General features: G+C 43.3%; 1 protein-coding gene across 1 annotated transcript in view; it reads left to right on the top strand.

Moving 5' to 3' along the window:
* Positions 1-26,146, top strand: part of brf1b (BRF1 general transcription factor IIIB subunit b) — a 131,217-nt gene extending 105,071 nt beyond the window's left edge. Inside the window, exons 17-19 of the mRNA XM_020496700.2 lie at positions 6,351-6,402; positions 23,013-23,208; positions 23,767-26,146. Of these exons, the coding sequence (XP_020352289.1) occupies positions 6,351-6,402; positions 23,013-23,208; positions 23,767-23,804 (286 nt within the window). The 3' untranslated portion in view covers positions 23,805-26,146. The remainder of the gene's footprint in view (positions 1-6,350; positions 6,403-23,012; positions 23,209-23,766) is intronic.
* Positions 26,147-27,066: the final 920 nt, after the last annotated feature.

The following is a 27,066-nucleotide window of genomic DNA, read 5'->3' as shown; positions in this document are numbered from 1 at the left end:
AATTATTATACACTACCGTTCAAAAGTTTGGGGTCACTTAGACATTTCCTTGTTTTTGAAAGAAAAGCTAATTTTTTTGCCATTAAAATAGCATCAAATTGATCAGAAATACAGTGTAGACATTGTTAATGTTGTAAACGACTATTGTAGCTGGAAACGGGTGATTTTTAATGGAATATCTACATAGGCTTACAGAGGCCCATTATAGGCAACCATCACTCCTGTGTTCCAATGGCACGTTGTGTTAGCTAATCCAAGATTATCATTTTAAAAGGCTAATTGATCATTAGAAAACCCTTTGCAATTATGTTAGCACAGCTGAAAACAGTTTTGCTGATTAAAGAAGAAATAAAACTGGCATTCTTTAGACTAGTTGAGTATCTGGAGCATCAGCATTTGTGGGTTTGATTACAGGCCAACACTCTAACCACTAGGCTACCTGCCGCCCCCTTTCTTCTGAAACTCGTCAGTCTATTCTTGTTCTGAGAAATGAAGGCTATTCCATGCGAGAAATTGCCAAGAAACTGAAGTAAATGTTACCCGCAAAACACCAGTCTCAACGTCAACAATGAAGAGGCGACTCCGGGATGCCTGCCTTCTAGGCAGAGTTGCAAAGACAAAGCCATATCTCAGACTGGTCAATAAATAGAAAAGATTAAGATGGGCAAAAGAACACAGAAACTGGACGGAGGAACTCTGCCTAGAAGGCCAGCATCCCGGAGTCACCTCTAATACCGTTGATGTTGAGACTGGTGTTTTGCGGGTATTATTTAATGAAGCTGCCAGTTAAGGGCTTGTGAGGCGTCTGTTTCTCAATTCAAAGCAATAAATATGGCACACAATAGCTCACTTTTGGCATTTTCCGAGAGTCATTGCTTTTCAGGCTAGCAACCGTTCACCTTTCTCAGACAGCATGTTGTTTATGCTGACGTCACAGTGGAATGGGGCTATTCCTGAAAGGACTGGAATGTACGTAGATTGGAATTTACCCCAACACTAAAGTGAGAGTTTTGACCCCTGCCCCCGCAGACTCTTTGACTTGTGCTTGGGGAGGGTGGGAGGGGTGTGTCTGACAGCTGTGTGTCTCGTGCCAAACTTTGAAGTTTCCGCCCCTGTGGGGGCTTCAGTGAGTGGTTCCGTTGTGTCTCTCACTCCACTTCAGTCAGCCACTGTCAACTAATGCCACATAATCTACCTCATCGTCAAAATCCACACCCAGGTCCAAAATCTACCCCTAGGCTCAGAATGTCATTCACACACTTAAACCCACATGCACATATCTTAACGGTTTCGGGACCACACCTTCCGATCACTCACACACACTCACACACTTACACTCCTCACGGCCACATTCTGATCACATATTCACACGCATTCTAAAACTCTCGACAGTCGCCTTGCACCCTCACCCTCATCATACAAGTGCTCACAGACCCTCCCCCCAATCACACACTTGCTCACACACAATTTACCCCCTCACATACGCAATAGTCACATCCACTTTGCTCCCACACACCCTTCACACACACACACATTCTTGAGCACACACACACAGACATGAAAGCATGCATGTGAAATGGGAAAGGCACACAAAAACACAGACAGACAGACAGGCAGATCCAAGACACACACGCACACACACCAGTCCAAACCAGAGGGCCCCCAGACTGCAAGGCCATCATAGCAGCCGTGGCACCTCAGTGCGTGGCCCCCGGTCACATTTCACCACCCCCAACAGAATGGGTGTCACTCTGCGTTAGCCTCACACAGTGCCAAATCAGTCCCCAAGGACCATCTGGGAGCTCATATCATACGAGGACATGTATCCGTCCCCAAGCCGTCCCCTCCCAGGCTAGTGAGAAAAGGCCAGTCAAGTAAAAACATTTTTTAAAGGGAGATGAGTAGCAAAAGTTCTACAAATTTGCTTATAGTTGCCCACAGAAACCATTTTGATATAACTGTTACATGACTGAACAGTATAGCTGCTCCTCAGAGAATGTCTGTGGAGTTCAACAGCGCAGTCAGTGTTTTTTAATCGGAGCCCCATTCATGTAATTAACTACCATATTGGTGAAGACTCTAGGGTGGAAATGGTCCTGATTTTAGGATGCCACACTAGCATTAACCACTTTTCCATCCACAGTTTTTATGCAAGTAAAGTCATGCAATGCATTAAAAGAAAATCATGACAGGTGTGATGGAAACATGAAGTGTCGGTATAATTTCATAAATGTCGACAGACAATTTGTTAGTTCAACAGGGTGGGATCTTTTTGTACCCCCTTTGCCCTCAGAACAGCCTCATTTCATGTCGACAGCATTCCACAGGGAATGGATGTCCTTTGGGTGGTGGACCATTCTTGATACACATGGGAAACTGTTGAGCATGAAAAGCCCAGCAGCGTTACAGTTCTTGATGCAAACCGGTGTGCCTGGCACTTACTACCATACCCCATTCAAAGGCACTTAACTCTTTTGTCTTGCCAATTCACCCTCTGAATGGCACATATACACAATCCATGTCTCAATTGTCTTGAGGCTTAAAAATCCTCCTAACCTGTCTCCTCCCCTTCATCTACACTGATTGAAGTGGATTTACAAGTGACATCAATAAAGGATCATAGCTTTCACCTGGATTCACCTGGTCAGTCTATGTCATGGAAAGAGCAGGTATCCTTAATGTTTTGTACACTCAGTATAAGTTATGATAAACTTTATGGTGGTTAAGTGATGGACAGGGATTTTCTATAAGTATTGATGATAGGTTATTATTTGAATGCTGGTGACATGATGATCAATGCTTGGCTGCCAATTATCAAATAGAAATGATATTGACCTTATCCATATCTCATCATATGACCTACCCTGTCCACCTACCCTGTCCACTGTTGTCTAGAAAGCAAGCACCAAAAACAGATTGGGCAAGTTTGCTGTTTATCGCAACCGTTTTTTTGCGATGGAAACACATTTAACTCATGTACAAGTGTGTATTAATAAGCATGTTTGAATTGGAAATGTGTTTTTTGCATATCCCAACTCCCCCTGGAACACCCTCAGAGAGTGGGGTCACAGCCAGGGTCTGCTATTATCAACAGTGACCCTGGAGCAATTAGGGTTAAGTGTCTTGCTAGGGGACACATCAGCTTGGGGATTCTAGCCATCTTCCGGTTAATGGCCCAACGCTCTAACCGCTAGGCTACCTGCCACCCTAACTAGGCTACCTACCACTCTGTGTCGCGTGCTAGTGTGTGTGTGTAATACGCACATGTGTTTCCTTCAAATGGATGCTCGTTATTGCATCGGCAAGTGGCAACTCGTTCTAGGAAAATACCCTGATGCATTTTGAGAATTGAATTTGAAAACCATATAATACCTGATTGAATTGGCAGATGCTTTTGCTCGGGTCTGTCTGCGGTTGCATAGTTGCCCTCACAGACAGCATTAAGGCCCAGTGTGCAGTGTGCTCTGTAGAATTGCTATTGATTCCCTTCCATTACTTTTGGACCAAAATGGAAGGTCAGAATACTAACTGGCATGATAACAAAAATCAAAAGCGCTTCTACACACAACAAGCTGACCTTTTGACCTTTGTGTTCAATCACCCCAACCGAGTAGCTGTTTTATTGTACATGCACTGCGTGTGACTAAGATTCCTCACACCTCAATTCAATTTCACCTTCGCAACCAGACATTTCTGTATGTGTCGTTGTTGATTTCGTTTTTTGTCACTTTGTAACAAGTAAGGTCCGCTTGGTGCATTGATTTAAAACATTAATAAGGCACCTATTGCTGGAACAAAAACAATTGGTGTACAATAACTTTTCCAACTGTCCATTTATCTGAAAATAATGCACATTCTAGAATGCCTTACAAGCACATCAGAATAAAGTATTCAAGAATGCTGTGGTATACGATAACAAAAAACAAACCTGATCTTTCGACCTTGAGTTCAATCAACCTTACGCTCTTTGATCCGCCTATCAGCTGTGTGACTGTATTCACACTGTGTGCATATGACTAAGATTCCTCACACCTCAATTCCGTTTCATGCTTGCATCCAGAATATTTCTGTATGTCTGCTGGTTAGCTGGCTGCACAGCACACCATGATCCGCCTATGACAGGATTATATAGCTATATATGCATCGACTGTATTTAACTTTAGGAAGCGTGCAAGCGCGAAACTCAGGACCCGCGGGCTACATGGCTATTATCTGGCCCATGCTGTAAGTGTATTAGTCACAGCTGGGCGAAAGAGAGCTCTCTGTCCAAGGCTATTGACTCACTCTACTCGGTTGTGTTACGGTTTGCTGCGCACGCCATACCCACCCCAGGGATGGTTGTGGTTCTCCAGTAAGGGCGCACAGCAGTCCTAATGATAGTGTGGCACCGGTGAACTCGCTGGCACGCCGAGGAAGGTTATTGTGGTCGTTGTGGGGAGGACGTAGACATGGGATGGCTGAAAATGACATGCTTCTTCTTTATATTCCACCCATTTTTAATAGGTCTTTCTATGTGGCAGTGAGATTGAATTTGGAACATTTGAGTTATAAAAACACTAACAAACACACTCAATACTGAAAACTGTTGTGGCTAAAGCAGCAGTTTAATTCAACGTCTGCTAGCCTAGAATCAAACTACTAGCGCACCGCTAGCCACTGCTTTCAATGGAAGACGGAGGTTCAACCCACTGTATTTCTAGAAGCATGTGCCGTCAAACTACGCAGATGGCTAATGCTTACAGCCTCTCTTAATGAGGCTCGACAAAGGGAGAGAGAGCCCTGCTTGGCAAACAAGAAACGCTATCCCTCCCACACCCCTTTTCTTGCCTCCTCCCTTTCCCTAATCAGATTAATTAGTGGCACTTTCCCTTATCGAAGAGGAAAGCACTCCCACTGAGTCCTCAGGGAGACCCCCTATTTCTCTACAAGGGGGGTGGAAGAGGAGATGGGGGAAATTCTCTCTTCCATGCAGGGAGGGAGGGAGGGAGTGTTGTGTATGTGTGTCATGCTGGAGGGAGGGGGGTAGGAAGGGAGGGAGTTTGTTTGTATTTGCATTTGTGTGTAAACTATATTTAATGAATTAATTTGTCAGGGTATAAGTTATGTTTGAGCGACTTAGTTGTGTATATGTCAGGGTTTGGTGTGGCTAGGGCACTTTTGTGTTTTGTTAAAATATTTCTTGCTGCTTTTCCTTTTTAACATGCTACAATGCTTTAACATGCTCCTTCTACAAAGGCAATATTACAATGACACTGATGGATGGAGTAGTCAGTGGTGTCTTATTTAGGCTGTGGCCACATTTACATTTTGTGTCTGAACATTCCATATTGAGCTATTCCTTTTTCAACCGGAGTCATCTGTTGATACATGATGGACAACAGAGATGATTGTCAGATAGAAAATGCACAAATTGGTCCGTCTTTTATTTATGCAACTTCTATGAAAATAGTTGACTTGGGCTGTCATTTGACGGACAAAAGCAGACAATTGATGAATGCATGTATGATTTCATCCATGTTCAAACTCCCCAACTAACAGGTGCCATAAAACAGCCTTACAGACGTAGCCTACCTTAGAGAAATACAGTACCACCGCATTCTCCTTCTCCACACCGAAACACCTCAAGGTCACTTTCTATCCAACCTTCCAGAATCCCTCATTTCCCCCACTTCCCCCTTAAGACTAATTAACTTTGTAAGAGAGCGCTTTTTGATATAAGCCTTAAATAGCATTAGCTTTAAATAGTAGCGTTTGATGTTAAAAGCTGATTTCTAGCCAATTTAGCCCCAGCGTTTCATCAATGCCAGAGGGTTTCTTGAACCCCAGCGGGGAAGGTCTTGGACTGAAATGTTTCAAATGCGCAGGTTTGAAAGTCAAAACGGCAAGTAGGTTGAAGGGTGGGCGGGGTTGTTAATTTGCTGTAATAAATAGTTTATTTCCAGAAAACTCGTTTTTTTTTATTGGAGGAGAGGTTGGTGAGTCTTTTGCGTTCAATTATAATGTAGAAAATGATTATAATTTTTGTATCTTTATATAACTAGGCAAGTCAGTTAAGAACAAATTCTTATTTACAATGACGGCCTACCCCGGCCAAACCCGGACGACGCTGGGCCAATTGTGCGCCACCCTATGGGACCCCCAATCACGGCCGGATGTAGTGACCGCCTCTTACACTGAGATGCAGTGCCTTAGACCTCTGCGCCACTCAGGAGTCCTAGAATGTAGGAGGTGTGCTAGTTTGGTAAATTATTTTGTAGCATTCTGTTTTTTCATCGAGTATTAGCTTAGGTTACTCATGCTTGTGCTCTCTTTTTCAATTCTGATGGTTTAGACGTTCTTCTCTCTTTCAGACTCCGTCCACTTATATCCTCTGCAACCAAGAAGAAGAGAGCCGCTTCACAGGTGAGCCCCACCATACACAACAAAATCTAAATTCGGTAACCCTTTATTTTACAGCCCGGTATTTAACAGATAGTTACTTTGAAATTACAGTTATATAATAATTGCATACAAATTACAATTTAGTTTCTTTGAGATTCATTTACATAAGCATAGTTTGTACCATTTGGTATCAGGTAGTTATAAATTATGTGAGGTAAGTACCAGAAAGTATCCATTGTTACCACGTAGTTTCCTAGTAAATACAACGTAAATACCACCTTAAACTGAGCTGTAAAATAAACTGTATTTAATGCGACTTGGAAAAATTAGGATGACCATTTTCAGACCTGCCAACCTGTAAACATTTTGCATACCATGCCCGCAATTTAAGGTCAAAGTACTCTGGTTAAAAAACGACTCTAAAATATTAAAAAAGAGGCTTCTAGCTGGCACATTGTGGTTTTAGACTCAACCGTTTGAAGTTGGAGCTGAGCCAATCATACATTTTCAAAACTAAAGAGATAATCGTGGAAACAGCAAAGGGAGCACCCCCCCTATTCACCTCGATGGGACAGCAGTGGAGAAGGTGAAAAGTGTCAAGTTCCTTGGTGTAAATATCACCAACAAACTGAAATGGTCCACATACACAGAGTGTGATGAAGTAGGCATAACAGTGCCTCTTCAACTTCAGGAAGCTGAAAAAATGTGCCTTGTCACCGAAAACCCTCAGTAACTTTTACAGTTGCACAATTGAGAGCATCCTGTCAGGCTGTATCACTCCCTGGTACTGCTACTGCACCGGCCATAACCGCAGGGCTCTCAAGAGGGTTGTGAGGTCTGCACAACGCATCACTGGGGGCAACCTACCTACGCTCCAGGACACCTACAACACCCGATGTCACAGGAAGGCAAAGAAGATCATCAAGGACATTAACCACCCGAGTCACTACCTGTTCACCCCGCTACCATCCAGAAGGCGAAGCCAATACAGGTGCATCAAAGCTGGAGAGATTGAAAAACAGCTTATCTCTCGAGGCCATCAGATTGTTAAACAGCCACCACCAGCACAGAGAGGCGGCTGCCTACCTACAGACTTGATATCATTGGCCACTTTAATAAATGGAACACTAGTCACTTTAATAATGCCTCTTCAAGAATGTTTACATATCTCACATTACTCATCTCATATGTATATACTGCATACTGTATCCTTCACTATCTATTCTTTACTATCTATTGCATCTTAGCCGCTCTCTCACTGCTCATCCATATATTTTATACCTATATATTCTTATCCCATTCCTTTATGTAGGCCGTCAATGTCAATAAGAATTTGTTCTTAACTGACTTGCCTAGTTAAATAAAGGTTACATTTACTAGATTGTGTGTATTAGGTTTTGTTTTGAAATTTGTTAGATATTAGTTTTTGTTGTGGAATTGTTAGATATTACCTGTTAGATACTGCTGCACTGTTGGATCTAGAAGCGTAAGCATTTTGCTCCACTCGCAATAACATCTGCTAACCATGTGTATGTGACCAATAACATTTGATTTGATTTGATTTGAATGCATTTAAATGAACATGTGTTCTTTGTAAAAAGTCATTTCTGGAATTTCTTTCCTCAATGCGTTTAAGCCAATCAGTTGTGTTGTGACAAGGTAGGGGTGGTATACAGAAGATAGCCCTATTTGGTGAAAGACCAAGTCCATATTATGGCAAGAACAGCTCAAATAAGCAAAGAGAAACGACAGTCCATCATTACTTTAAGACATGAAGGTCAGTCAATCCGGAACATCAAGAACTTTGAAAGTTTCTTCAAGTGCAGTCTCAAAAACCATCAAGCTCTATGATGAAACTGGCTCTGATGAGGACTGACACAGGAAAGAAAGACCCAGAATTACCTCTGCTGCAGAGGATAAGTTCATTAGAGTTACCAGCCCCAGAAATTGCAGCCCAAATAAATGCTTCACATAGTTCAAGTAACAGACACATCAACATCAACTATTCAGAGGAGATTGTGTGAATCAGGCCTTCATTGCCAAATTTATTCAAGGAAACAACTACTAAAGGACACCAATAAGAAGGAGAGACTTGCTTGGGCCAAGGAACACAAGCAATGGACATTAGACCGGTGTAAATCTGTCCTTTGGTCTGATGAGTCAAAACTTGTAAAGCATGGAGGAGGAGGTGCGATGGTGTGGGGGTGCTTTGCTGGCGACACTGTCTGTGATTTAGAATTGAAGGCACACTTAATCAGCATTCTGCAGCGATACGCCATCCCATCTGGTTTGCGCTTAGTCGGACTATCATTTGTTTTTCATCAGGACAATGACCCAACACACCTCCAGGATGTGTAAGGGCTATTTGACCAAGAAGGAGAGTGATGGAGTGCTGCATCAGATGACCTGGTCTCCAAAATCACCTGACCTCAACCCAAATGAGATACTTTGGGATGAGCTTGACCACAGAGTGAAGGAAAAGCAGCCAACAAGTGCTCAGCATATGTGGGAACTCCTTCAAAACTGTTGGGAAAGCATTCCAGGTGAAGCTGGTAGAATGCCAAGCGTGTGCAAAGCTGTCATCAAGGCAAAGGGTGGCTTCTTTGAAGAATCTGAAATGTAGAAAATAGTACAAATAATGAAAAACCCTTGAATGAGTAGGTGTGTCCCAACTTTTGACTGGTACTGTATATATACACTGTACTTCAAAATAACAAAAACCAAATCGAAACTGTGTAGAAATTATAATGGACCTACATTCTAACAGTTTGTTGACTGAGTCCAGCTCGCTCATAATCACCTGAATGAAAGCTAGACAGTCAGGGGAATAATAAAAAAAATTGACAGCTAGGAAATATTTTTTTTAATTCAGTGCTGCCCTCTGGACCTCGTTGATGAACGAATGTGGCCCCCAAGGCAAAATTAGTTTGACACCCCTGCGTTGGAATAATAATTACCCCTACATTTGACCTAAAATCATGTAACGGTGTCATTGAGACCACTTCAATTTAATTCTGGATCAAACACTAGACTACTGTTATGGCTATATTGTTTGATTTAATTTAAGACACTAGGTTTCAGGAAATGGCAGTTACAGGTTTTTAAAAATGCTAAATGCTCCAACTTCCTGAGGGGGTCACGACCTTTGACCTTCATCAGCACCACATCAGCACCACGTCGCTGAGTCTCCTTACACATCTGGACAGCCAATAGATAGATCTCTGTTGCTAGACAGGACTTTAGTGATTCCTGTTCTTTCTCACTTCATTTGAGCTGACCTCAACCAAATTCCTCACTCCTCCCCAACTCACGGTTGTCCTGTTGTCTTGTACCAGACTGTGGCTTTTCTCCTTTACATAGGATACCTGATGTCTAACAATTACATGTTCTGACAGAATGTAAACTTTCTGCATACCCCTCTCTTCCTCAGTGACATGAATAAGGATATTTCATATTTTCAAGTTTAGAAGTCAGAACCCATCAGTCCCCCCTTTTGAACAATAATTCCATACTGTTTAACATTATATAAACTTGGAAATTACTTAGAAATTAACCAAAAAAATTAAACATGTACAAGAAACAAAACATGGGCCTCCTGGGTGGCGCAGTGGTTAAGGGCGCTGTACTGCAGCGCCAGCTGTGCCACCAGAGAATCTGGGTTCGCGCCCAGGCTCTGTCGTAACCGGCTGTGACCGGGAGGTCCGTGGGGCGACGCAAAATTGGCCTAGCGTCATCCGGGTTAGGGAGGGTTTTGCCGGTAGGGATATCCTTTTCTCATCGCGCACCAGCGACTCCTGTGGCGGGCCGGGCGCAGTACGCGCTAACCAAGGTTGCCAGGTGCATGGTGTTTCCTCCGACACATTGGTGCGACTGGCTTCCGGGTTGGATGCGCGCTGTGTTAAGAAGCAGTGCGGCTTGGTTGGGTTGTGGACGCATGACTTTCAACCTTCGTCTCTCCCGAGCCCGTACGGGAGTTGTAGCGATGAGACAAGATAGTAGCTACTAAAACAATTGGATACCACGAAATTGGGGAGAAAAAGGGGGTCAAAATTCACACGAAAAAGAAGAAAACAGAAAGAAACAAAACATGATTATCATCTCCGAGACGTATGGCCTCTGATCTGTAATCACACTATGCACACTCTTATTTCCCTTTCTCGTCGGACAACTGATAATGGCATTTCAGCTGGAGCTTTTGACTGTCTCTATTTCCTCCTACTGGTTCCTAAGAGAGTGATAGCACAAGACTAATAATGTGTCAAGCTATACATAATTATACAGTTGAAGTCGGAAGTTTAAATACACTTAGGTTGGAGTCATTAAAACTAGTTTTTTAACCACTCCACAAATTCCTTGTTAACAAACTATAGTTTTGGCAAGTTGGTTAGGAAGTCTACTTTGTGCATGACACAAGTCATTTTTCCAACAATTGTTTACAGACTATTTTATTTATAACAGGTTATTTTACTTATAATTCACTGTATCTCAATTCCAGTGGGTCAGAAGTTTACAAACACTAAGTTGACTGTGCCTTTAAACAGCTTTGAAAATGATGTCATGGCTTTAGAAGCTTCTGATTGGCTAATTGACATAATTTGAGTCAATTGGAGGTGTATCTGTGGATGTATTTCAAGGCCTACCTTCAAACTCAGTGCCTATTTGCTTGACATCATGGGAAAATCAAAATAAATCAGCCAAGACCTCAGAAAAAAAAATGGTAGACCTCAACGAGTCTGGTTCATCCTTGGGAGCAATTTCAAAATGCCTGAAGGTACCATGTTCACCTGTAAAAACAATAGTACGCAAGTATAAACACCATGGGACCATGCAGCCGTCATACCGCTCAGGAAGGAGACGCGTTCTGAACGTACCTTGGTGTGAAAGGTGCAAATCAATCACAGAACAACAGCAAAGGACCTTGTGAAGATGCAGATACAAAAGTATCTATATCCACAGTAATATGAGTCCTATATCGAAATAATCTGAAAGGCCGCTCAGCAAGGAAGAAGCCACTGCTCCAAAACCGCTATAAAAAAGCCAGACTACGGTTTGCAACTGCACATGGGGACAAAGATCGTACTTTTTGGAGAAATGTTCTCTGGTCTGATGAAACAGAAATATAACTATTTGGCCATAATGACCATCGTTATGTTTGGAGGAAAAAGGGGGAGGCTTGCAAGCCGAAGAACACCATCCCAACGATGAGGCACAGGGGTGGCAGCATCGTGTTGTTGGGGTGCTTTGCTGCAGGAGGGACTGGTGCACTTCACAAAATAGATGGCATCATGAGGTTGGAAAATTATGTGGATATATTGAAGCAACATCTCAAGACATCAGTTAAAGCTTGGTCGCAAATGGGTCTTCCAAATGGACAATGACCCCAAGCATACTTCCAAAGTTGTGGCAAAATGGCTTAAGGACAACAAAGTCAAGGTATTGGAGTGGCCAGCACAAAGTCCTGACCTCAATCCTATAGAAAATGTGTGGGCAAAACTGGAAATGTGTGTGCGAGCAAGGAGGACTTTTTCTGCTGGGCTCCACAAAAATGAAGGTTCTAAAAAAAACTCCTCATGCTTTCACCCAGTCTTCCCCTGTCCGGCCACAGGTTTCAAAAAGGTGTTCCCAAGCCATGTCAATTTCACTTCTCTCCCATCTCCTTCCTCCTGAATGGCCACCCGATATACACGTGTGGTGGCCTTAATCAACTTCACCTCATCTTGAGGTAACTCAGCACTGTATATACGTTTCACATCAATTCCCTCAGAAGATGATATCCCAACAATGCTACTAAGGTAACCCCTGCTACTACTAACACTGCCCATGACGCATACTTCAAAATCCCTCATTTGAGCCGTAGTCCAATTCCATGCTGTTACTATAACATCCTTCGCCATACTGCCGCTCCTTCAGTTACTGTATGTACAGCGACTGCCGTGAGAATAGCTATTGCATGGAATCTGTCTCCTGCTCTCCTATTGTCTCTGTGGTTCACTGATAGATCTAGGACTAACCCTTTCAGATACTCCCTACCTGTCTCCCAACTCATACCCGGTTCCCTAGCACCCAACATTTTCAATGACCTGTGTTCTGCTACGGTCGATACCTTCTTTGACAAACTCATCATTGAAAGTTAACAATAGTGTCTGAAATGACAACAGTATCTCTGCCACAATAATATGGGTATGTGTGACGTAACGATTTAACTTCATAGTTGTCTCTATATTGTGCACAGTTAGCTGTCCTTCCTGTTCTACGAGCTATTCCATGGTATCACTCTGCACAGCGGAGTGGTATTGTTCCCCAGACTCTACTAACCCCTTCCTTAATTTATGAGCCACACAGATTTCCACCCCAGACACATTCCATCCCGCTCCAGTCACGTTCCATCCCGATCTCCCAATTCCCTGTAACGTTAATGCCTTGATATTCCACAGAATACACTGGTATCGCAACTGCTCGCCATCTGACCGTATGGCGCTACAGAGGGTGCAAACTGCCCAGTACATCACTGGGGCCAAGCTTCCTGCCATCCAGGACCTATAGAATAGGCGGTGTCAGAGGAAAGCCCATAAACTGTTATAGACTGTTTTCTCTGCTACCGCACATCAAGCGGTTCCAGAGCGCCAAGTCTAGGACCAAAAGGCTCCTCAACAGCTTCTACCCCCAAGCCATTAGACTGCTGAACAATTTTTAAAAATCTACCACCGGACAATTTACATTGACCCCCCCCCTCTTGTACACTGTGGCTACTCGCTGTTTGTTTGTTACCTATGCATAGTCACTTCGCCCCCACCTACATGTACAGATTACCTCAACTAGTCTGTACCCCTGCACACTGGCTCGGGACCGGTGCCCCCTGTATATAGCCTCGTTATTCTTATTGTGTTACTTTTTATTATTACTTTTTATTGTTTTTGTTGTATTCGGCACATGTGGCAAATAAGATTTGATTTGTACGTACCTTGCCTCCTGCTACAAATACATTTGCACATAAATCATTTCATCTAACCCATAACACATTAGTCACTACTACTAATCCACTTCTATAGTTATAAACATACTAAAACATGCTCAAGTCAATGAGTCAATTTCCAAACAATACCTCTTCTGGAACAATGATCACTCTTATGTTCCACGACATCTAGAAATGACTATTATATTACTATAACTATATATTGACTTGAACAGGGAAGAGACAAAAATACATGTTAATAATTTCACACCACCCTTGATGAGGATGAGATTGGGGAGAGAGCCGTCCATCCATTCTGTTCTATGCCCATGGGATGCTAGTCTCCATGCAAGTCTCCTTCATCCTCATCCTCGGGTGACAAAGCAAGACACAGACTATGAGCCTTGTACGTAATTAGTTGTACGGTATCATCCAGCAATCCACATGTATTGATGCGCTTTAACATTATGATTCTGATGATATTGTAAAACAAAATCCCTACTATCCAGTACCCCCTCATGGTTGGCCCAAGCTATCATCTAGTGGGTTCTCTAATAACCTCCCTTTCGGAGGACACTAAAAGATAAGGTTTAAAGTAATTAAAACCCTCAATAAATTCAAGCAGTGCACCCTCCCCTCACTTTGTGCTCTCCTCACAGCTGAGGGGCAGTGCTCACTCTCTCTCTCTTTATCTTCTAATCATAATTAAAACATTTGATAAATTATCCAACCCAAATTTAGAATTACAGTCCTTAGTGCTCTATGTTGAGTCCATCACTTGAATTCAAGCCCCTCAACTTAGCACACATTGTCACGGTTAGAATGTACATTTACAAACCGGACCATATTTTACCCATATTAACTTTTCTCATTACAGCCCCCGTTTGTCCCTGTTTTACTGTCACGAGTGGCATGTTAATGACAGATCGGTATCTCAATGCACTCTTAGTCTAAATGACTATACATTTTGCAAATAAACAATTATTGGCATGGTTAACCACCCCCCGTTTCTCCCTGGACTCATCCTTTTAGCGTGTCTTCATGTTCTTTTTCAGGTAGCGTTACAGGTAGCGTTACAGGTAGCGTTACAGGTAGCGTTACAGGTAGCGTTACAGGTAGCGTTACATGTAGCGTTACAGGTAGCGTTACATGTAGCGTTACAGGTAGTGTTACAGGTAGCGTTACATGTAGCGTTACAGGTAGCGTTACAGGTAGCGTTACAGGTAGCGTTACAGATAGCGTTACAGGTAGCATTACATGTAGCGTTACAGGTAGCGTTAAAGGTAGTGTTACAGGTAGCGTTACAGGTAGCGTTACATGTAGCGTTGCAGGTAGCGTTATAGGCAGCGGTACAGGTAGCGTTACATGTAGTGTTACAGTAGCGTTACAGGTAATGTTACAGGTAGCAATACAGGTAGCGTTACAGGTGGCGATACAGGTAGCGTTACAGGCAGCGATACAGGTAGCGTTACAGTAGCGTTACAGGTAATGTTACAGGTAGCGATACAGGTAGCGATACAGGTAGCGTTACAGGTAGCGTTACATGTTGCGTTACAGGTAGCATTACAGGTAGTGTTACAGTAGAGATACAGGTAGCGATACAGGTAGTGTTACAGGTAGCGATACAGGTAGTGTTACAGGTAGCGTTTCAGGTAGCGTTACAGGTAGCGTTACAGTTCCCAACAGCACATAGGTAACTCATGCCTGTCACAGTTGATGGCCCATGATAATGTCCTGCTTTCAATATCTGGGAAATTAATCAGATTTTCCCAAGCACACGGGCCTGGTTCACACTGTTCTTGGTCAATTTATCAAGAGTTTGTAGCCCATAAGGTAATGGTAAAATAGACTAGAGACAAGTGTCCCTCATTCATATTATGCTTAAATCTCACCTATTGTCTTAACCATTTCTATTGAGGTTGATCAGGCCTCACCAGAAAGTCAGGACAAAGGTCATTTAACACCATTAAGTATTTTATTTTTATTTGATTTCCCTGTAATTCAGGAACCACTTAACAACATGTCAAACATTTCCATCATTCTGCGTACCCAGTTTAAAACCAAATTAAAAAGACCCCACACAATAAATCAAACACGGTATTAACACCACTAACAAATATTCATAACCCGTGAGTTGTGTGTGCGTGCTGGTGTGTGTGGTAAACTGTAGGGAAAAAACAAACACATGACCAGGTCTTACTTATCTGGGAGCTCCCTTTATGGCTGAATCCGGATACCTTTATACTTATTAAAACTGCAGAATTTCACTAACTGCTACTTCCAACTCAAACCCTCACACCTAGATCCCCTGAACGCAGCTCACTCTCCAGATCCCAGTCACCTAAATTCTAATCACCTGTTCACACACCTGTATGTTATTATAACACACTATTTAGTTCAGTTCTTTGCACCCCATCACTGTGAGGTATTGTTTGTTTTGTGACACACGTCTTTCTGAGCTCTGTTTTTCCTGTAATTTACTCCTCCCATGTATGATATTTTTTACCTGCCTCACTAACGCCCTGCCTGTACTTTAGTCTATCGAATTTCCTGTTATCTACCTATTGCCTGATCTCCCGGACTACATTACTAGCCTGTACTGTTGCCCTTTTGGACCCCCTGTGTATGACCTTCTGCCTGCCCCAGGACCCAGCCTCCACCGGTGGTCCTTTGCAATAAACACCTGCTGCTCCCTGCGCTTGAAACAAGCTCTGTCTCCCCTCGTGTTCATTACAACTGCTCTCCCAAGACAACAGTCTCAGGAAACATTCCAAAGGGAGATATGATGACAGCCCCTCCTCTTCTGGAAGAGAAAGTATACATCTTAATCAGCAACCTAAACGTTTTCATTACAATCAAAACATGAGTCCACTGTCCTCCCTCCAATTGTTTGTTTTAATCCACCCCAACATTTATGTACTCTTATTTAGCATATACTACCCTTAGACATGGTGACATTTATCTCTCAACCAAGTTTAACAATTGATTGGTCTCTCTTTTCCCCATGAGTTTCCTTAACCACCACACCACAATCCCCTACATGTTCATGAACAAACATTTTAAAAATTCCTTTCAGGTTTGGCAACCCCAATGCTGTCGCTTGACAGAATTTATTCTTTAAAACTCTTAACACTTACAATATTAACTCCAATCTAATTTCTTGTGACCCCTCCTCCCTTTCGTCAATTCTATACATTTATTTCAGAATAAGAGGAAATAAAATGTCTCACGAGATTAAACCCCCTCAGCTGTTAATCCCAGTCTCAGCTGTTTGTGCCCAAGATCCAAGACAAAAGTCCAGTGATGTGCTGGAGGTGTAAAGTCCAACTGCCTCCAGGTTCTTGCACCCTCTATGGCCAGCGTCAGGATTCAGGAAAAGGTCAGAAAGGACCTTGCATACAATCCCGGAGAGTAGTTACGGTATTTGTATCTAATCATTTGGTTACTGGACCTGATAGTGAAGCTTCTGACAATTTACTACTGGAGAATACAGGTGACCTAATGTCTTATTCAAATATCATTGTTGATGACAACACATGTAACACATTATTCACAGTTGTCTTCTTATTTCCACATAATCTGTCACAGTTCCCCACCCCAATATGGCATAAAACAACCTCTCACCTTACTGCTAATACACTCAAATCATGTTCAAACAACGTTTGAATATCTTTTTCCTTTTCTAACCATGGATGAGGCTATCCTCCAGAACTGATAGGCAACGTTTTATCACTATCCACATACACTCTACTGCCTCACGGCCACTGCAGCTGGGACTTTCCTCCCTCTTACCGATCTCGCAGGGGAATACTTCTAGGGACCTATCCTACACGGAACCTACACTGTAGTGTCACTCATGGATCTCGCAGAGAACTAGATCCACTCGGGACCTAGCCTTATAGAACCTACCCTACACCATATATATACATGGATCTCGCAGAGGAAAATCTCCACTCATGACCTATCTTTAAAGGAACCAACTGTTAGGCGGGGCGGAGCAGGTGAACCCAATTGCAGACTCAGACGAGGAGACAGGGATAAGGTAACTAAGGTATTTATTGAAAAGCAGGGGGGGGGTACAGGCCAGGGAAAGCTCAGGCAGGTCGTAGGGAACCAGGAACTGAGGCTGGGGCAAGGGGAGTAGGGGCAGGATAAGCAGGTCCGGAGTGGGTTCAGGGCAGGGAAGCAGAACTGACTAGACGAGGGGACTGGAGACAGGGACCAGAGTCAGTGCGGGCAGAAACAGTAGTGGAGAGAAAATCAGGGTCAGGCTAGGGAAAAATAGGCACAACAGGATAAGATCTATGCAGGAACAAATGGCTTGAAACACAGACTGACTGAGCAGAGGCTACGATCTGGCAGCGTGGAAGTGGCAGGGCTAAATATTTGTAGAGGTCTTGATTATGGAACAGGTTGCAGCTGGTGGGGATCCGCTCTGACTCCAGCACACCTGTCTCCACTCACACAATCACATACACCCATAGACAGACAGACAGCACTGGGGGAGTGGCGGCAGGTTAGGGAGACACAGGATGAGAAGTAGAGGGCATGGAGGAGCAGATGTAACACCTACCCTACACCATATATTTACGACCAGTCGTTACACAATGGGCCTACTGAATAAACTCAGGCTTTCTAGGTCCATATCCTATAATTGTTCAGCCTACGATTCTCATCTCCCCAATATGTTAGAATGAGTGGTAACAGATGTAGGAACTGTCACTGATTCTGACTCTGTAGTTCAACTGTAAATCGTGGTGAACCCTGCTCGCAGTGCCAACTGTTAGGTTCTAAATAAACCGAGTAAAAACTCAGATGTCTAGTAAAGCTTAAACCAAGTTTATTCACCCACTGGGTCACACAGCTGCAAAAGACATATTTACACAAGCACTGGTATTTAAACCTTCCTCCTATGCTGAGTCTCCTCCTTACACATCTGGACAGCCAATAGATCTCTGTTGCTAGACTGGACTTTGGTGATTCCTTCTCACTTCATCTGAGCTGACCTCGGCCAAATTCCTCACTCCTCCCCAACTCACTGTTGGCTGTCCTGTTGACTTGTACCAGACTGTGGCTCTTCTTCTTTCCATAAGATACATGATGTCTAACAATAACATGTTCTGACAGAATGTAAACGTTCTGCATTCCCTTCTCCCTGAATAAGGATATTTCATATTTTCAAGTTTAGAAGTCAGAACCCATCACTACTGAGGCAGTTTTCTGCCAACATCATTATTAAGCTAAACGTGCGCGTCATGGGGTCCGGGGCTGGGAGTACCGCCACCGTGCTGAGGAGGTACTCATAAAAATGTCTGAAGTTGGCAGGTCTGTATTTTTTAATACTTATTTGAATAGGGCCTTGATCATCATTGATTTCCCTTGACCCCTAAACCAAATAGCACCTTCAATCTTACACTTCAGATCGCTCCATACCCTGTTTTGTAAGTGACTACTTACCATTGTTTTGTTTTGATACAGTCCACTGTACTCATTAGGTTAGCTCTTGTTCAACTTAGGGTCAGCAGTCGACATTGTATTAGCACGTAACTCAAGTTCGGTAAGCATTTGGTTAATAAGGTATTAGCATGGGGCTAAATGTTGATTATCACAGGAGTTGGCATGTTAGTGGTCTACTCTGGGCTCCCTCAGTGCTCTGACAACTGAATGAGACTTCACAGCTCACCAATCAGCAGTAGAAAGGACCTCACACAAGAACCTTGTGGGGGTCATCTGCCCGTTGCCAGGCAACCCAATGCTACCTCCTGGGAACCAATGAAAAAGTCCACTAATTGGCTGGAGCATAGTGTTCAGAATGGAAGTAAAGCCTGCATTCAGGAAAGGAGAAAGAGAGAGGAGTGAGACGTTTACAAGACACGTCATAGGGGCATCTTTCGAAAGAGTAACCGGTTCACTTTGTAAGGTTCACTTTTATGTTGTCTTCTTTTTTTTTTTACATATTTATTAGGAATTTGTACATGTTTTATTGACAGTGAGAGAAATGTAAATGGAGAGATATATGAGAGAGATACAGTACAGAAAGTGAGTGGTGGAACCTGCTTCCAGGGGCACGTGGCCCAGGTGCACTAACCTGCCTCCAGGGGCATGTGGTCCAGGTGCACTAACCTGCCTCCAGGGGCACGTAGTCCAGGTGCACTAGCCTGCCTCCAGGGGCACGTGGTCCAGGTGCACTAACCTGCCTCCAGGGACACGTGGCCCAGGTGCACTAACCTGCCTCCAGGGGCACGTAGTCCAGGTGCACTAACCTGCCTCCAGAGGCACGTGCTTCAGGTGCGGTAGCGCTACAACTAGACCAAACCCCGGCACTGGGTGAAGATTGATGTCTGTGCTTGTGTTTGCATTTGTGTATGACTTGAGCGTCCTGAAGCTCTCTTCTACACTGAAGAAAAATATAAACACAACATGCAGCAATTTCACTAAGTTACAGTTAATGTAAGGAAATCAGTCAATTAGGCCCTAATCTATGGATTTCACATGACTGGGAATACAGATATGCATCTGTTGGTCACAGATACCTTTAAAAAAAGGTAGGGGCATGGTTCAGAAAACCAATCAGTATCTGGTGTGACCCCCATTTGCCTCATGCATTGCCAGCGATAAAATGCAATTGTGTTCGTTGTCTGTAACTTGTGCCTGCCCATACCATAACTCCACCGCCACCATGGGGCAGACTGTTCACAACATTGACATCAGCAAACTGCTTGCCCACAAGATGCCATACATGCTGTCTGCCATCTTTCTGATACAGTTGAAACCAGAATTCATCTTTGAAGAGCACATTTCTCCAGCTTGCCAGTGGCCAGCGAAGGTGAGTATTTGCCCACTGAAGTTGGTTATGATGCCGAACTGCAGTCGGGTCAAGACCCTGGTGAGGACGACTAGCACACAGGGTCAAGACCCTGTTTATGGCAGTTTGTGCAGAAATTCATTGGTTGTGCAAACCCACAGTTTCAGCTCTCCGAGAAGGCTGGTCTCAGACGATCCTGCAGGTGAAGAAGCCGGATGTGGAAGTCCTAGGCTGTCGTGGTTACACATGGTCTGCGGTTATGAGGCCGGTTGGAGTTACTGCCAAATTCTCTTAAACGTCTTACAGTAGAGAAATTAACATTAAATTCTCTGGCAACAGCTCTGGTGGATATTCCTGCAGTCAGCATGCCAGTTGCACGCTCCCTCAAAACTTGAGACATCTGTGGCATTGTGTTGTGTTGTGTGACAAAACTGTCCTTAGTAGAAGGTGCACCTGTGTAATGATCATGCTGTTTAATCAGCTTCTTGATATGCCACACCTGTCAAGTGGATGGATTATCTTGACAAAGGAGAAATGCTCACTAACGGGGATGTAAACAAACTTGAGCACAACATTTGAGAGAAATAACCTTTTTGTGCATATGAAACATGTGACGTCAGAAGTGTATATACACTTAGGTTGGAGTCATTAAAACTCGTTTTTCAACCACTCCACAAATTCCTTGTTAACAAACTATAGTTTTGGCAAGTCGGTTAGGACATCTACTTTGTGCATGACCCAAGTAGTTTTTCCAACAATTGTTTACAGACAGATTATTTCACTGTATCACAATTCCAGTGGGTCAGAAGTTTACATATACTATGTTGACTGTGCCTTTAAACAGCTTGGAAAATTCCAGAAATGATGTCATGGCGTTAGAAACTTCTGTTAGGCTAATTGACATCATTTGAGTCAATTGGAGGTGTACCTGTGGATCTATTTCAAGGCCTACCTTCAAACTCAGTGCCTCTTTGCTTGACATCATGGGAAAATCTAAAGAAATCAGCCAAGACCTCAGAAAAAAAAAATGTGTAGACCTCCGCAAGTATGGTTCATCCTTGGGAGATATTTCCAAACGCCTGAAGGTACCACGTTCATCTGTACAAACAATAACACGCAAGTATAAACACCATGGGACCACACAGCCGCCATACTGCTCAGGAAGGAGACACGTTCTGTCTCCTAGAGATGAACGTACTTTGGTGCGAAAAGCGCAAATCAATCCCAGAACAACAGCAAAGGACCTTGTGAAGATGCTGGAGGAAACAGGTACAAAAGTATCTATATCCACAGTAAAATGAGTCCTATATCGACATAACCTGAAAGGCCGCTCATCAAGGAAGAAGCCACTGCTCCAAAACCACCATAAAAAAGCCAGACTACGGTTTGCAACTGCACATGGGGACAAAGATTGTACTTTTTGGAGAAATGTCCTCTGTTCTGGTGAAACAAAAATAGAACTGTTTGGCCATAATGACCATCGTTATGTTTGGAGGAAAAAGGGGGAGGCTTGCAAGCCGAAGAACACCATCCCAACCGTGAGGCTGGGATGGTGGCAGCATCATGTTGTCGGGGTGCTTTATATATATTGAATATATTGAAGCAACATCTCAAGACATCAGTCAGTTAAAGCTTGGTCGCAAATGGGTCTTCCAAATGGACAATGACCCCAAGCATACTTCCAAAGTTGTGGCAAAATGGCTTAAGGACAACAAAGTCAAGGTATTGGAGTGGCCAGCACAAAATCCTGACCTCAATCCTATAGAAAATTTGTGGGCAGAACTGAAAAAGTGTGTGCGAGCAAGGAGGCCTACAAACCTGACTCAGTTACACCAGCTCTGTCAGGAGGAATGGGCCAGAATTCACCCAACTTATTGTGGGAAGCTTGTGGAAGGCTACCCAAAACGTTTGACCCAAGTTAAACAATTTAAAGGCAACGCTACCAAATACTAATTGAGTGTATGTAAACTTCTGACCCTATTATTCTGACATTTCACATTCTTAAAATGAAGCGGTGATCCTAACTGACCTAAAACAGGGAATTTTTACTAGGATTAAATGTCAGGAATTGTGAAAAACTGAGTTTAAATGTATTTGGCTAAGGTATATGTAAACTCCCAACTTCAACTGTATATTTTTGTTCAGTATACATGGCTCTGCTGCAGTTTCAATCGGGATCCTCCCTGCCCTGGCCCAACCATAGTGCTGTCTCTCCTCTTGTTGGTGAACCCACTAGTTAAGGCCAACATGGCTTCACACTATCCCAGTCTCCACTCTCTGTCAATCCATCCCACTGGCCCAGGCCCCACTGGCCCAGGCTTCAACAAGCCTGCCTGTGAACAGTGCTGAAGACCCTTGGTCAGAGCCTTGTAGGGGCTTGAGGCTAGTCAACTTGTTCTCCCTGACCATCTGCCATCAGGTCTCCTACTGGTGGTCATGACTTGACTGTCACCGCCTGGAGATGGTCCTCATTATGCCCTAGCATGAGAGAGAAGGAAAGAGGCAGCGACTGAAAGAGAGAGCGAGAGAAATAAGAGAGGGCCATGCTATAATTAGTTCAAATAGCCTCCTCTTTTCCAGTACATGATGATTAATTAGGCCTCTCGCACCTCCCGGCGTTGCTTCCCTTCACTCCTGCAAAAATGCCTGCTGGGATATGCGATCCCTGATTTATCCCTCACTCTCTGTTGCTCTTTTTTTCCCCTTTCTTCCCTCTTTGTCTCCATTTGCTCTCTCTAACTCACTCCCTCATTTAATTAATATTTTCAATTTTTGCTAGAGACATGATTTAGCGACATTTCGGTGGCAGAAGTGGTATCCAATGGCCATAAGCAGATGACAGTATTGCTTAACGTAAACACGTTCCTTTTCCAGGTGACCCCTAACCTGACCCCGGCTGCAACCCCTGTTCTGCCCAACTTGTCCAGCCCGCCTAGCCCCAACCCGGCCCCTCCAGGACCCACTATGGTGGAGAGTGGCCCGGTGGCCTATGACGAAGTGGCAGAGGATGAAGAGGAGGAAGAAGTGGAGGAGCCCTGTGTCAGTGCGTTGCAGCTCCTAGGAGGAAACGGTGAGAGAGCATGCAATGCAGATTACAGTACAAAAACATCCACACACCACCAACACACACACCAACACACACACACACACACACAACACACACGAGTCATAGCATGTCAATACAGACTTGACTATAGAACGTATCCATGGCACAATAGGTAAGTAACAATTCATTGCAAGCTCTTTTCAACGCGTGTGAATCGTAGGTGTTATGGCTTATTTTCATCAATGTTGTTAAAAATTGCAGGCGGCAGGGTAGCCTAGTGGTTAGAGCGTTGGACTAGTAACCGGAAGGTTGCAAGTTCAAACCCCCGAGCTGACACGGTACAAATCTGTCGTTCTGCCCCTGAACAGGCAAGTTAACCCACTGTTCCTAGGCCATCATTGAAAATAAGAATTTGTTCTTAACTGACTTGCCTAAATAAAGGTAAAATAAATTGCATCAGCCCCGAAGGCATACCCCAGGCAACGTAATCCTAGTGCTGGGAGCTTGTGATGGTGCTGATTGAAATGCTAACCCAATGGACCTGCACACTAGCATTTCACTCCCTTTCTCTTTTTCTCTTAGAGTACGGCTGTGAGGCTGAAGAGGAAGAGGTTTTCTAGGCTCGATTTTTCCTCTTCTTTCATCAAATACTGCGGATTCCCCAAAATAGTTGTCTCATCATTGACCTCTTTGAGCGGGGGACAGTCGCCAGAGGAAGGGAGGAGAGGAAAAGGACATCCACTGTTCAGATAAACTGCTAAGGTGAACATGGAGTGTGGCTGGGTGTGGGGAGAGCTACGGGGTATGCAAGCTTTTATTCCAGCCTTGCTCAAACACACCTGATTCAGCCAATCAATGTCATGATCAGGAGTTGGTTAGTAGAATCAGGTGTGTTCCTGCACAACCAGTCGCTCTCTATGAGGAGGATTGGCCATCCCCTGTCTTCTAGAAAGACGGGTACCATTTTGGGGTTGGGAACTCTGGAGTGCATTAGCAAATGATACATATATACGTGAATCAGTGAAGTTAAAGCAGTGCAGGGTATATGCAGATTGCAAGTGACTGGCTTCAGTGAATGGCTTCACATTATCTTCAATGGCTACAATGTGACTATACCTCTTTAGCCATCTTGAAGTGTAGGGTGAAATTTCCTCTAGATGCTGATCTTGAATCAGTTTTGCCAGTAATGAAGGTTAGAATTTGGGGGGGGGGGGGTGCTAATCCTGTGCTTTTTTTCCTTTCCTTTTGAAAAATATTTTTCACAAATATCCACAATCCTCGGTCACCTACTTTTCTATTGTTACAGAGTTCACACTGATCCGTCTGTCCACTCAATGAGCAGTCGGCGAGAACAGCTAGGTCGTGCCAGTTCACTGGTACTGCAATGGGCCTTTTGTCATTGCCGCATTGCATTATGCTCTGTAGAGAGGGCCTGCGTCCCAAATGGAATCCTATTATTCCCTACATAATGCACTATGGTCAAAAGTAGTGCACTATATAGGGAATGCCATTTGGGAAACGGTCAGGGAAAGGGCATACCGGAGTGTATCCACTCAACCTTGCTCGCCTTTCGTAGCGGTGCTATAATTGTCAAAACGGGACGTTGGCTTCAGCTGGCAGGGCTATTCAATGCATCTATGGGCACTGAGTAGCACAATGGGCACAACATGCCCCTCACCATTATCTCAATAAACACCCGAGTTGGTCAGTCCCTTTTCAATTCCAGTCATTGAAATTAACATTTGGAATTATTTATCTTGTTGTTTATTACCGACTGTCATGTGGTTGAAAGGGAATTGATACTGTGCTTACGTCCATCCTTGTTTACCCCCGTCCTTTGATCTCTGTAGAATCTCCCTTTATGATCGTCATCAAATGCTGGTATTCACAAATGCAGTTTTTTAAATAATGAAATTAACTGGCATCCATTTAGTAAAATATGTACCTAATGCAAAACTCAGTGGGTGGTATTTTGAAAAAGCAAAGAAGTGCCGCACGACCTAGCTGTTCTCGCCGACTGCTCATTGAGTGGACAGACGGATCAGTGTGAACTCTGTAACAATAGAAAAGTAGGTGACCGAGGATTGTGGATATTTTCAAAAATAAAATGCTGCTACGATTATTAGGAGTAATACGGTCACTTTCCACACTAGCGGCACTTTTATGCTTTGACAAAGTGAGGCCTGATGTATCCATGAAACCTAGAATAGTACAAGCACTCCAAGGCAGCTATCTCTTGGTAGAGCTCTGTATATCATTGTAAAAAGGAAGGGAAAAAAGAAAAGAAAGTTTACTGAAATGCTTTTGTTTGTTTGTAGAAATGTCATTGTATTTCAGCTATTTTATCTTGTGCATACTTTTCAAAAGCAAATCTGAAGAACTACAACTATGTATGAATGTAAATATCAATCCTTGTTGGGTAGTCTGTTTGTATGTTTATATATGTTGTTTCGCCTCAAATGGCCATTTCAGATGAAATATTAGCCTGTTTTTGTACATTTACTTACATTATGTTTTATGACAAAATTCTGTCATTTTATGATTTTATATGAATTCACTGGTAAACTGAAAAGGATGGTAGATCCTGGTGTTCTGTATTTTGATATTCTACACGTCAAGTCCACCAGCTTTTGAACAGAACATTTCCTAACAGCATTCCAAGTTAATCTAGGCCTGGATTCAATCCAAGGTGTGTTATAGCGCACATCTCTATACATCCGACAATGTGCCTTTTAAAGGCATTTTCCTTGATGTTCGCAGAGATAGCATTCACAGTGCTTATGGCAGCTCAATCGTAAATTACTGTTTAAAGTCGGTTACAGTGTACTGTGGTATAGTGTACTGTGGTACACAATAACGTGCCTTGCATTGAATCCCGGCCCTAGTTAAGGAACAATAGTTCCTCACAACAACACAATCACACACATTCCATTTTTATCAGTGAATAAACTAATTTCAGTTAGTGTGTATTTTTTTTATTGGATGATATGATCGTATCAGCTATGTATCTCACTGGGGGGGGGGGGGGGAAGAGAAAGCGAGGACCGGTGGAAAGAAAGAGTGGAAGTGGTGGGAACAAAGGGTGAAATAGAGAAAGATAGGAGTAGGTGTTAAGAAATAGTGAACTGACACTACTGACATTTTAATGTGGTGTTTCTTAAAACTCTTACTCTTGTGAATTTGCAGCAGTATCATATACTCTGAATATTTAAAAGCATGACCTTGACTTGGATTAGAACGAAATCGTTACAAGGTGTCCAAATGTTTATTTGTCTGGCAGAGTTACATTACATTATCTTGGCTACCATGGCTAAAAGAAGAGATCTCAGTGACTTTGACAGAGGGGTCTCAAAGGAGCATAGGGGGTTTAATGGTGTGTGTGTGTTGCGTGCGTGCGTGCGTGCATGCGTGTGTGTGTGCCAGTCACCAGATCTCAACCCAATTGAACACTTATGGGAGATTCTGGAGCGTCGCCTGTGACAGCGTTTTCCACCACCATCAACAAAACACAAAATTATGGAATTTCTCGTGGAAGAATGGTGTCACATCTCTCCAATAGAGTTCCAGACACGTGTAGAATCAATACCAAGGTGCATTGAAGCTGTTCTGGCTCGTGGTGGCTCAATGTCTTGTTAAGACTCTTTATGTTGGTGTTTTCTTGATTTTAATGTTGGTGTTAACTGTATGTCTTATTAGGCTTATAATATGTTATGTCTCTCTATGGACAACATTTTCAACTGTCTCATCCGACAATGATGCTATTTAGCCCGGATCGTTATGAGGTGACTATAAAGGTATTATAACAATGCCATGTATGCTCATAACAAGTCTTACAATACACTGCATCCAAACACATTATACCTGGATGCTACATTACACATT

The sequence above is a fragment of the Oncorhynchus kisutch genome, linkage group LG12, assembly GCF_002021735.2.
Source record: "Oncorhynchus kisutch isolate 150728-3 linkage group LG12, Okis_V2, whole genome shotgun sequence".
Classification (NCBI taxonomy): domain Eukaryota; kingdom Metazoa; phylum Chordata; class Actinopteri; order Salmoniformes; family Salmonidae; genus Oncorhynchus; species Oncorhynchus kisutch.
This window is presented reverse-complemented; position numbering and strand designations above follow the sequence as displayed.